Genomic DNA, 14,010 nt, shown 5'->3' with positions numbered 1-14,010 from the left:
CATATATATGTATTATAACAGGCCCAGCCCACGGCCCATATATATGTATTATAACAGGGACAACCCACGGCCCATTTATATGTATTATAACAGGGACAACCCACGGCCCATTTATATGTATTATAACAGGGACAACCCACGGCCCATATATATGTATTATAACAGGCCTAACTCACGGCCCATATATATGTATTATAACAGGCCCAACCCACGACCCATATATATGTATTATAACAGGGATTTGACACAAAGTCCCAATCCACGGTACATATATATGTATTATAACAGGGACAACGAACCAAGTCCCTGTGTTTGTACATGTACATTTTCATCAAAATGAAATCATCAGATCATCTAAACAATATGAGCACTGGTATCATATTGATGATCTGTATTTTAATCAGATTGAAGTTTGGAGAGGCCTTTTTCAGTTTTTTGTTAACACTTTGTTGGCTAAGCTCGAATATGTAATATATGGTATTGAAAGACAGCTATATATAGTATGTAGGTATGTTCCTTTCACGTGCTGTTATTTGATATTCAGGTTTACTGATTGTTTAACAATCAGTAAACCCGAATATCAAATAAGAGCACGTGCAAGGAACAGACCATACAGTAATTATGTTTTATGATTTGCTGCATTTACGAAAGCGCTAGTGTTAAAGAATGGCCAGAACGAAATCCCGTGCAAATTATACGGTATATACCGGCCGTATATTATTTGTAGGCCTATTAGACACCGTAACATTACATACAGAATGTGTAGCTGGGACAGATGATAGACACGCCCCCTAGCCACACGTTGTCATATCATAATATCAATCAGTATTGTTGGTATATTTAACTATCTTTTGCACGATTCCAACAACGAAGAAAAACAACTGTATAGTACACACACGTATATTTTAGTCCATTTCTCCGTATCAATGTTTCTGCTGACGATCATGTGCATCCCCCCTCCCCCCAGTACCAGATTTCAAAGGCGTTTGATGAAAAAAAAACCTATACTTTTCGTACATTATGTCATTTGATAACATAAAAGTCGAAGTTCATATGTATGTATTTAGATAACCTTCGTTCATTCCTTCAAACACAGTCACAACAAAAATATGTCTGGGGTCAGGAAATTTAGGACGAGACAGGGCGCTTTACTTTGCCATTATGATAAAATGAAACATTTCACCATTTTCTTATCAATAAGAAAAGTCAATTGAATTCAAGGAAATGCGTGGAAAAGACATACAATGCATGCGTGTTCCGACATTCATCCACAACACGCGCTTTCCTCCTAGTTGCTACGAGCTCCTTCCACGATATTTCAGCGTTAGAATAAACGTCTATGGGTGTGTAGACTTGTTGTTTGTTACAATAATCTAGATATATATCAAAATGAAAAGGAGGGGAAAACTTTGTTTAATCACATGGCAGATGGCATAAAGCACAGCACATGATCTCGCTCTTCTTTGGTAAAATCCAAAAGCGCTGAATTAACAGCTTTGAACTTAGTTTGTGACGTCACAGATCTTGGACGTCATCGCTGGCGGGCACAGGTGATTGAGATTTCCAGAAAAATCAGGATTTCTCTGAAACATGGCGTTCGCACTTGCTCCACTTTTTTTTGTTATGATATGATATACTTTCAAACTTAATATTGAAAATCATTGCAGGTAAACTTTAGTACCTACGGAAATTTCTCAAACTTTATGTTTCCTAATTGTCCTATTCATTCTTGTGATTGGTTGAGACATAAAAATGACTGATAGATTTTATCGGCTGAAGTTTGTTATCGATATTTTCTGAGAAGTACTAGAAAGATATTTATTAAAGTTGATGTGAGAGTTTCCCTCGGTCCTATGTTTTGCACCTTTAATTTTGTGTCTGATTTGGAAAACTAAAATGGCCAACAGCTGGCCATCTTGGATTTTGACAGTTGTAAAATGTTATCTCTTTTCCTTAAGAAGTATCAAAGGATATTTCTCAAACTTTATATGGAGGTTCCCCTTGTTCCCTTATAAAGTTGTGTACATTCAGTTTTTAAAAATCTGATCGGGAAAACAAAATGGCCGCCAGACTGCCATATTGGATTTTAACAATTGAAATTTGTTATCACGCTTGATACGATTTCATATGCAGGGAGTACTTGGATTTACTTGAACCTTGGACATCGTGACCAAGTGTAAACACAGCTTACACAGTCACAACATACTCCAAAATACGGTGAGAGAATAAACACGGTCAGAAACTTATGACAGGTGCGACGGCACTTATCGTTATCACGACCAGCGGCTTCTTTGTCATAGGTGTATATTACAAGGGATCGTCCTAATTCAGTAGAGAAAACCTTATACCACTCCGGCCCATCTTAGCGTGCAATACATACTCTTTAGTTGAGATCAAACAGTTTGTATTGTGCTGCTTATCACGACCTAACGTATATTTATAGAAACTGGGTCCGCGGTATGCTCCCAATTTCTAAAAATAGACCAAGTCGTGAGCATCCCAACAATAGAGAAGGAAGGTAAACATGGATTATCAGCTATGAGTGTCGTGATGTATTTTGGTAAAATATTCACAAAGTGATTATAGTTAAACAAATCCATCTGATAAGTGAAACGTTTGCAAGGCATTAACGCATAAGCTGTAAACCAATAGTTTCAATATCTCTGTACGAAAACGGATAGGAATATTTTACTATCGTGTTGCAAGCCGTTTCAAAAGTAAATTTTCCTTTTTATACATGTTAACCATTATTTATACCAAAGTACACGAACTCATGATATGTTACAATATTGCAAGGATTTGAAATTCATTCAGCTATGAAAGTGTATGTTTGGGTCTATTCGAGGGGCTAAAACTACAATGATACTCAATATAGAGGAGTGCGATTTTTTTAATATGCTAGGACCGCGCCAATAAATCATGTATTGTGTACGGAATATTTGTTTCCGAGTCTCCATGATTGATAGATTGGGACAAAAGTAATCAAAATCACCATGATACAAAATATAAACAAAACATCAACACTAATAACGTGCGTCCTTATCAAAGAAAGTATTACACAGTGTCAACAAACAAAGTATTACACAGTGTCAACAAACAAAGTATTACATAGCGTCAACAAACAAAGTATTACACAGTGTCAACAAACAAAGTATTACACAGTGTCAACAAACAAAGTATTACACAGTGTCAACAAACAAAGTATTACACAGTGTCAACAAACAAAGTATTACACTGTGTCAACAAACAAAGTATTACACAGTGTCAACAAACAAAGTATTACACAGTGTCAACAAACAAAGTATTACATAGTGTCAACAAACAATGTATTACACAGTGTTAACAAACAATTCCAATGTTACAAAGTTTTTCTAAGAATCAACATACTAAGCGATGTCCTACTCAGCGTTATCAAATAAAAACTATTATTCCGCAACACCAATAAAATATAGAAAGTGCCCAAAAAGCGTCAAAAACACATGCCAAGTATGTTATAGTATCAGCAAACACTAAATATTTTATAATATCAGCAAACACTAAATATTTTATAGTATCAGCAAACAAACACTAAGTATTCCTTAGTATCAACAAACACTAAGTATTCCTTAGTATCAACAAACAAACACTAAGTATTCCTTAGTATCAACAAACAAACACTAAGTATTCCTTAGTATCAACAAACAAACACTAAGTATTCCTTAGTATCAACAAACAAACACTAAGTATTCCTTAGTATCAACAAACACTAAGTATTCCTTAGTATCAACAAACAAACACTAAGTATTCCTTAGTATCAACAAACAAATACAATGTATTTGATATAGCGTCAACAGACAAATATAAAGAATTCCATTGCATCAATAAACAAATGCAAAGTATTTCACAGGGTCAACAGACAAATACACAGTATTTCATAACGTCAACAACTAAATACAGTTATTCAGCAGCGTCAGCAAGCAAATATTATTATTATTCCACAGTGATAATAAACAAATACAAAGTATTCCACAATGTTTACAAACAAATAAATAGTAAATCGCAGGGCCAACAACAAAGTTGACATATTCTATAGTGCCAAAGCAAACAAAGGCATGCTATACAAGTTGGTATTTGATTGGATTCGATGGTTTGCTATTTATATCAAATATTAGGCACACTCGTGGAATATATCTGCGTGCCGGTCGGGGTCATGGAAAAAAATAAAAATAAAAATGAATTATTCTTTACTTTAAAGCTAACATGTTTGTTCCAAACCATCTAAATCCCTCTCGCATTGGCTAAAATTATATTTAGAAATTTTGTAAATCTGCTAGGAATATCTTATAAATAAATCAATGAACATATGTAATAGAAATGCTTAGAAAATTTTGTAAATATGCAACAAAACGTTTGAATTAGATTACATGTTTTTGTTTATATGCTGGCCTGTCATTACTGTACATATTTTCTAACAAATGATTAGAAATTTTGTAAATATGACGTAAATATCTTGTTAATAATTTATTTGTTTGTCAGCAAATGCAATCACTAAAAATTATGTCAATATCAAAGTGAAATATCCGGGGTAGGGGGTGTGCTGTTCGGCAGAAAAGCCGTAGAATTAACTGTACGAAGGTAGAAGTCGGACAGGAAAGCTGCTTCGGAGACACGCCTGCTACACAGCACAAAACATATTCACACCAAGATTTAATGTAAAAGCGCTTATGCTTTCTTGATCGGATATTTTCCAGAGTTATCATTTACAAATACATGTATAGGTTCTAGTAAGTAATAACTCTTTTACACCTGTCCTCATTGTAACTGTAACTGTCTTCTTGGTACTCATTCTCGTAAGATTGGGTGCTGGTGTATCCGTGATATCCGTCCTTCTATGACCTTGGCTATTAACGTTGGTGTCTCCTGCACACCTGACCTCATATGACCTCGGCTGTTGGTGTCTCCTTTGTACGTGACCTCATCAGACCTCGGCTGTTGGTGTCTCCTTTGTACGTGACCTCATATGACCTCGGCTGTTGGTGTCTCCTTGATATCCGTCCATATATAAGACTGGCTGTTTTTGTCTCCTTGTCACACATCCTAATATGAATTGGGGGCTGGTATTTCCGTGACACCCATCCTGATATGAACTTGGCTGTAAGTGTCTCCTTGTCACACATCCTAATATGAATTGGGGGCTGGTATTTCCGTGACACCCGTCCTGATATGAACTTGGCTGTAAGTGTCTCCTTGACACCGTCCGTTCTGTCCGTTCGGTAGTTGATCGAGTGGCACAGTGGTATCATACATGCCTTTCATCTTGGTTTTCTCTACGTATCCCGGTTTTCTCTCCCAGCAAGTACATTGTATAACTGCCGTACAATAAATAAAGTTTACATTTACATTACCTTAGCTGTTGTTGTTTTTCTTGAAACCCGTCCTTATATGACTTTGGTTGTTGTTGTCTCCTTGAAACCCGTCCCCATTGGTATCTCCTGTTGATGTCGCCTCGAAACCTGACCTCATATGACCTTGGCTGTTAGTGTCTGCGTGACACCCGTCCTCATATGACCTAAGCTGTTGTTGTCCCTTGAAACACGTTCTCATATGACCTTGGTTGTTGTTGCCTCCTTGACACCCGTCCTTATATGACCTTGGCTGTTGATGTCTCCTTGACACCCGCCCTCATATGACTTTGGTTGTTGTTGTCTCCTTGACACCCGTCCTCATATGACCTTTGTTGTTGTCTCCTTGACACCCATCCTCATATAACCTTGGCTGTTGATGCCTCCTCGAAACTTGACCTCATATGACCTTTGCTGTTAGTGTCTCCTTGTTACCAGTCCTCATATGACCTAAGCTGTTGTTGTCTCCTTGAAACCCGGCTTCATATGACCTTGGTTGTTGTTGGCTCCTTGACACTCGTCCTTATATGACCTTGGTTGTTAGTATCTCCTTGACACCCGTCCTCAATGACCTTGGCTGTTGTTGTCTCCTTGAAACCTATCCTTATATGACCTTGGCTGTTAGTGTCTCCTTGACACCCGTCCTCATATGACCTTGGCTTTTAATACTGGTTGTATTCAATTATCTTCGTGTAGTTCTAATCAATGTGGTATTTACATGTAGACTTCAGGTCACGAACCCCATAACCATATTAAGTCGGGGGAAATCTATCTGTCCGGCCGATGCACATATATGATCATACTAATGTCACTCCTAGCCGTCTTCGAACGGTCACAACCTATACCTACCTACACCAAAAAACAGAGGAACCAACAATCTACGACTTCCTCTTTATTCTACAACTACAACTCTACAAAATCCAAAACAACAAAATACACCAAGGATTATTATACTTTAGTATATTGCGTATTTGCGATACTGTCGTTAGATATTGGCTATACTATATTGTGTATTTGCGATACTGTCGTTAGATAGTTGCTTCAGTATATTGCGTATTTGCGATAATGTCGTTAGATATTGTCTATAGTATATTGCGTATTTGCGATAATGTCGTTAGATATTGTCTATAGTACATTGCATATTTGCGATACTGACGTTAGACATTGGCTATAGTATATTGCGTATTTGCGATACTGTCGTTAGATATTGTCTATAGTATATTGCGTATTTGCGATAATGTCGTTAGATAGTTGCTATAGTATATTGCGTATTTGCGATAATGTCGTTAGATAGTTGCTATAGTATATTGCGTATTTGCGATAATGTCGTTAGATAGTTGCTATAGTATATTGCATATTTGCGATACTGTCGTTAGATATTGGCTATATTATATTGCGTATTTGCGATAATGTCGTTAGATATTGGCCATAGTATATTGCGTGTTTGCGATAATGTCGTTAGATATTGGCTATAGTATATTGCGTGTTTGCGATACTGTCGTTAGATATTGGCTATAGTATATTGCGTATTTGCGATAATGTCGTTAGATATTGGCTATAGTATATAGCGTATTTGCAATAATGTCGTTAAATATTGGCTATATTATATAGCGTATTTGCGATAATGTCGTTAGATATTGTCTATAGTATATAGCGTATTTGCGATACTGTCGTTAGATAGTTGCTTCAGTATATTGCGTACTTGCGATACTGTCGTTAGATATTGGCTATAGTATATTGCATATTTGCGATAATGTCGTTAGATATTGGCTATAGTATATTGCATATTTGCGATTCTGTCGTTAGATATTGGCTATAGTATATTGCATATTTGCGTTAGTGTCGTTAGATATTGGCTATAGTATATTGCGTATTTGCGATAATGTCGTTAGATATTGGCTATAGTATATTGCATATTTGCGATTCTGTCGTTAGATATTGGATATAGTATATTGCATATTTGCGATAATGTCGTTAGATATTGGCTATAGTATATAGCGTATTTGCGATAATGTCGTTAGATATTGGCTATAGTATATTGCATATTTGCGATATTGTCGTTAGATATTGGCTATAGTATTGGGCGTGTTTGCGATACTATGGTTGTGAAGTGATCATGGTACATTGTCCTTAGATATTTGTGATAATATCATTGAATAGTCTCCATTGGACATTGAGTTTGTGATATTGACGTTTGAGAGCGGCCATAGATACATTGTAATTGAGTATTCGTGATATTATGGGAAGATGTTGACCATAACACGTTGAGTATTTGTGATACAAGAGTTGTAATTACATGTTTGCTTTGTGGCCATATTATACTAAATATACGATAAGACAGTTGCAGTTTGCTTTTTCCAGCTTAGTGGCCGTAAGACAATGAGAATTCGCGCTGATATTGTTAAATTTTGACCAGGGTATATTGGAATTGCAATACTATCGTTGTGTAACGGTCACAGTTCATTAGAAATTTGCGATATTATCATCGGAAAGTGGCCACATTTTAGTGAATACTTGCAATAATGTACAGTACATTCAACATTTCTGATATTATCACAGGATTTTGGTCGTTTATTGTTTATTGTAAATTAAATGTTTGCAATAATTAGGACCCTTACAAGAATGTGATGTCATGTTCCCTAACTCTTTTGCATTTACGAGTGTGTGTATCGTAATGGTGCCACATTTTAAGATATTCAGGTTTGAATGTTGTTGATATATTGCCTGAAGACATTTGCTTGTCTTTGAAAATCGTGATTTGATGCTGTTTAACTCAATTCAACTTTAAATGAGAGTCCCAGTTAGAATCTTTTTAAATCACCTATTCAAGATAAAAACATTAAGTCTCTTCAAATTACGATTTTCTAAGGAATTAAACCTTGTAGAAACTATTGGTTAACAGGTGTATAAAGCAGAAGAGCCGTACAAGTGTCACGATTTCGGCCCTATTTTAATGAAGAATCGGATAATTACGGAGGTAATCGGAGCATGTCATGTGACTGGTATTGTTGTCAAAGTCACGATTTGGCCTCACGGGTAAGTATAAAGGACGGGGGAGCCGGGTGGTTCTTTACCGATCCAGGACAGGTATACCCGAGGCCGGAAATCGCTCAACCTTACGTAACGGCGAGAACTGACAGTAGAACATCGCAAGGTAAGATATAGCGCTCATGTTCTCAAAGTTTTAAGATAAAGTATGTGTATTGTATTCTATGTCTAATTGTAACTATAAATAATAGAAACTTTATAGTTTATAATTACAGTACTGTATTAGAGAGTAACGAAGTACATGCATCATATAATCAAATTATAGTAGCTTTACCAAAACATTAATTATTTATTAAAAATGATTTGATTTACTAGGTAAGCATATTTTATTGCATTAATGTAGCTTACGGATTGGTAACATGTTTAGTTCTTTATTAGCCTTGAGTCTACATAATATACACATTTACATAGCATTGCCAATATCAAACAATAAGAAATACGTGCAAGAGACAATATACTCGAGCATAGCTAAGTAATGAAATTCTGTTGGCATTAGCCGCTTTGATATATTTTGACAATGATTATAATTCTTTTGTATTTTGTCCGTTATATGACGGTATCAATTTAAATATGCTTGGCATTTTAAAGCAGTAACTTTTAACTTTTTTTTACGTATATCAGTATTACATCGGCATTTTAGAATAAAATGAAATAATAGTTATAAGTAGGTAATGCACATTGTGTAAAGAACTGACAATAATATCGTACGTACAAGCAAAAATACATACACATTGTAAACACCAGTTATGTATTACTGGTCAGCCAAACATATATAAACATAGGCACCTGACATTATCCAGGTAGGACAACAAGAAAACAAGTTTTCTTCAAATCAACAAGTGTTTGTGTGACAAATTGTAGTACAATTATGTATAATAGAAATTAATAATTCTTTTTATCGTAAAACTACATATATGTATCAGTAATATATTGTAAGTTAATTCGACCAGTAAGTCATGTTTTGATATATGAATTAGACATTTTCTTATATTAAAAAGTATTTATGTGACAAATTGTAGTACAATTATGTATGATAGAAATTAAACATTCTTTTTATCGTAAAAACACATATATGTATCAGTAATATATTGTAAGTTAATTCGACCAGTAAGTCATGTTTTGATATATGAATTAGACATTTTCTTTATGTTAAAAAGTATTTATGTGACAAATTGTAGTACAATTATGTATGATAGAAATTAAACATTCTTTTTATCGTAAAAACACATATATGTATCAGTAATATATTGTAAGTTTATTCGACCAGTAAGTCATGTTTTGATATATGAATTAGACATTTTCTTTATGTTAAAAAGTATGTGTGAGAAGTTGAATTATCATTGTGCCTAAAAGTAAAAAAAAAAAAAAACCATATATACACGGATTCTTATTTAAATTCTTCAAAATCAATTTCATTTAAAGGATGAGTCAGTTGACTTCTTGGTAAATGTGAATTAATGAATATTAGGGCAGTATATGTACTAATAAAAAAATGAACTGAATTCAATACTAAAATGGGCTGGACTATACACCATAAATAATAGATAATCTTAATGACTTTCTTCTTCATTTTTACACATATCTTCCTATATATATCGTAAAATAAACCATCCAACCTAGCTTACTAAAGATGTTAACACAGAACAGCTGTTAGCTTATATGGTCTGTTTTAAATATTCCGGTTTTTATCACTCAAATTCCTCTCTATACATGTATACAGAAACATTTACAATTATCATTTATACCAATAGCTATTAAACATCACTACGTATTTCACTAAAAATAAACAACCCTCAAGGTTTACTACAGTACATTATAGTTAGACTTCCTCTGTAATCACTACAATACGTAGTCTCGGTATAAAATACAGTACATTATAGTTAGACTTCCTCTGTAATCACTACAATACGTAGTCTTAGTATAAAATACAGTACATTATAGTTAGACTTCCTCTGTAATCACTACAATACGTAGTCTCGGTATAAAATACAGTACATTATAGTAAGACTTCCTCTGTAATCACTACAATACGTAGTCTCGGTATAAAATACAGTACATTATAGTTAGACTTCCTCTGTATCACTACAAACGTAGTCTCGGTAAAAATACAGTACATATAGTTAGACTTCCTCTGTAAGCACTACAATACGTAGTCTCGGTATAAAATACTTGATATGTTAGACTTCCTCTCTGTATCACTACATACGTAGTCTCGGTATAAAATACAGTACATTATAGTTAGACTTCCTCTGTAATCACTACAATACGTAGTCTCGGTATAAAATACAGTACATTATAGTTAGACTTCCTCTGTAATCACTCTACAATACGTAGTCTCGGTATAAAATACAGTACATTATAGTTAGGACTTCCTCTGTAATCACTACAATACGTAGTCTCGGTATAAAATACAGTCATTATAGTTGAGACTGCCTCTGTAATCACTAAAATACGTAGTCTCGGTATAAATACAGTACATTATAGTTAGACCTTCCTCTGTAATCACTACAATACGTAGTCTCGGTATATAAAATACAGTAATTATAGTTAGACTTCTCCTGTAATCACTACAATACGTAGTCTCGGTATAAAATACAGTACATTATAGTTAGACTTCCTCTGTAATCACTACAATACGTAGTCTCGGTATAAAATACAGTACATTATAGTTAGACTTCCTCTGTAATCACTACAATACGTAGTCTCGGTATAAAATACAGTACATTATAGTTAGACTTCCTCTGTAATCACTACAATACGTAGTCTCGGTATAAAATACAGTACATTATAGTTAGACTTCCTCTGTAATCACTACAATACGTAGTCTCGGTATAAAATACAGTACATTATATTTAGACTTCCTCTGTAATCACTACAATACGTAGTCTCGGTATAAAATACAGTACATTATAGTTAGACTTCCTCTGTAATCACTACAATACGTAGTCTCGGTATAAAATACAGTACATTATAGTTAGACTTCCTCTGTAATCACTACAATACGTAGTCTCGGTATAAAATACAGTACATTATAGTTAGACTTCCTCTGTAATCACTACAATACGTAGTCTCGGTATAAAATACAGTACATTATAGTTAGACTTCCTCTGTAATCACTACAATACGTAGTCTCGGTATAAAATACAGTACATTATAGTTAGACTTCCTCTGTAATCACTACAATACGTAGTCTCGGTATAAAATACAGTACATTATAGTTAGACTTCCTCTGTAATCACTACAATACGTAGTCTCGGTATAAAATACAGTACATTATAGTTAGACTTCCTCTGTAATCACTACAATACGTAGTCTCGGTATAAATACAGTACATTATAGTTAGACTTCCTCTGTAATCACTACAATACGTAGTCTCGATATAAAATACAGTACATTATAGTTAGACTTCCTCTGTAATCACTACAATACGTTGTCTCGGTATAAAATACAGTACATTATAGTTAGACTTCCTCTGTAATCACTCTACAATACGTAGTCTCAGTGTATAATACAGTACATTATAGTTAGACTTCCTCTGTAATCACTCAATACGTAGTCTCCATATAAAATACGGTTTAGATTGACCTGATTTGGTCCAGAGTTGAATTTAAACATTTGTTTAGATAGATACAATTATAGCTCAAAACATAGGAACATATTTGTAATAAGTAAACCCATTTTGTTTCTTCTATTTTGACTCCCTAATGACATTTTTAAAAAGCTAATTAGGACGAATAACGTTTTACCACTATTTTACTGACCATTTTTTTGCTATATTTTACAGGATGAGAGTAATACTACTTACAATAGGACTATGTTTGGTCGTCTCCACCTTCGCCAGTCCTTACAGAATTAGGCGACAAAGTGATGATAAGGGCACTCCTACGGCGCCTACAGATGATGCCGATCAGACCACCGTCAAGGCACCTACAGATGATGCCGATAAGACCACTGTCAAGGCACCTACAGATGATGCCGATAAGACCACTGTCAAGGCACCTACAGATGATGCAGATAAAACACCTACAAACGCACCTAGAAATGAAACCGATGATGTCCGACCTACGGCACCTACAGATGATGCCGATAGGACCCCACCTACGGGACCCAAGCAACCCGATAGTGCTGGAGATGATGGGAAAGACGGAGACGACGGAGACGACGGAAAAGGAAAAGATGGAAAAGGAAAAGGAAAAGGTGGAAAAGGAAAAGGAAAAGGAAAAGATGGAAAAGGAAAAGGTGGACAAGGAAAAGGTGGAAACGCAAAACCTGGACAAGGACAAACTGGAAACACAAAACCTGGACAAGGAATACCTGTAAAAGGAAAAGACGGGAAAGATTAAAGGCGGGAAAGCAAAAGGTGGAAGAGGAAAAGTGGGGGCGGCAAAAAAGATTAAAGAACCCACTACAGAATATTAATGCCTGAAAGGGATTGTACGGAAAGTGAAATTATTGGAGACGATCATTATGCATTCAGTGTTTACATAAAGACATGACCAAACATCAATATTACAGAACGGCATTGCTTGCCTCTCTCTGCTCCTGTCGGCTCAAAAAAAAAAAAAATGTTTCAAAAATTATTTTGATGGAATCAAATTCATAGCAACATATTCAAGATTGACGAAAAGCTTTCATGTAAGATTTAATAAAAATTACAATAATAACATCATGGAGACTTTGTTATCTATTGATACATAACCTTATGACACAACATTACATCAATACAAAGTCTGATTTTAATTTTAGTTACATTATTAGAAATATGGAGCATAGGACTATGGTTATAGAAGATACACTTCTTAAGGCGTATACCTGCCACTTAATCTGATTGATGCAAATTCAAATTCAAATTCATTTTATTCTCACATATTGACATGATGTATAGAGAAAAACATATATACAATATAATATATACAATCAAGACAATATATGTAATATATGATGTAATGTCTTTGTCAGTAGGGAGAGACCGTGTAATATATGATAATGACTTTGTCGGTAGGGAGAGATCGTGTAATATATGATAATGACTTTGTTGGTAGGGAGAGACCGTGTTATATATGGCAATGACTTTGTTGGTAGGGAGAGACCGTGTTATATATGATAATGACTTTGTCGGCAGGGAGAGACCGTGTAATATATGATAATGACTTTGTCGGTAGGGAGAGACCGTGTTATATATGGCAATGACTTTGTCGGTAGGGAGAGACCTTGTAATATATGATAATGACTTTGTCGGTAGGGAGAGACCGTGTAATATATGATAATGACTTTGTCGGTAGGGAGAGACCGTGTAATATATGATAATGACTTTGTCGGTAGGGAGAGACCGTGTAATATATGATAATGACTTTGTCGGTAGGGAGAGACCGTGTAATATATGATAATGACTTTGTCGGTAGGGAGAGACCGTGTAATATATGATAATGACTTTGTCGGTAGGGAGAGACCGTGTAATATATGATAATGACTTTGTCGGTAGGGAGAGACCGTGTAATATATGACTTTGTCGGTAGGGAGAGACCGTGTAATATATGATAATGACTTTGTCAGGTAGGGAGAGACCGTGTAATATATGATA

At 35.0% G+C, this 14,010-nt stretch overlaps 1 protein-coding gene across 3 annotated transcripts; it reads left to right on the top strand.

Moving 5' to 3' along the window:
• The first annotated feature begins 8,402 nt into the window (after positions 1-8,402).
• Positions 8,403-13,098, top strand: LOC117337162 (S-antigen protein-like). Of its 3 annotated transcripts, none has more exons than XM_033898007.1 (3): positions 8,403-8,535; positions 12,214-12,316; positions 12,353-13,098. In XM_033898007.1, exons 2-3 carry the CDS (start codon positions 12,215-12,217, stop codon positions 12,770-12,772), a joined length of 522 nt encoding a protein of 173 aa, XP_033753898.1. In that variant the 5' UTR covers positions 8,403-8,535; position 12,214; the 3' UTR covers positions 12,773-13,098. The 3 variants fall into 3 exon arrangements, with proteins under 3 accessions (XP_033753898.1, XP_033753899.1, XP_033753897.1); XM_033898008.1 differs by having other exon boundaries at positions 12,214-12,352; positions 12,389-13,098; XM_033898006.1 differs by having other exon boundaries at positions 12,214-13,095.
• Positions 13,099-14,010: the final 912 nt, after the last annotated feature.

This window comes from Pecten maximus, chromosome 11 (genome assembly GCF_902652985.1).
Source record: "Pecten maximus chromosome 11, xPecMax1.1, whole genome shotgun sequence".
NCBI classification, from domain to species: Eukaryota; Metazoa; Mollusca; class Bivalvia; order Pectinida; family Pectinidae; genus Pecten; species Pecten maximus.
The sequence above is the reverse complement of the archived record's forward strand: the minus strand, read 5'-3'. Positions and strand labels throughout refer to the sequence as shown.

What these genes read in the sequence shown, in the direction of transcription:
- LOC117337162 (XM_033898006.1), top strand. Translation starts at nt 12,215, where the DNA reads ATGAGAGTAATACTACTTACAATAGGACTATGTTTGGTCGTCTCCACC.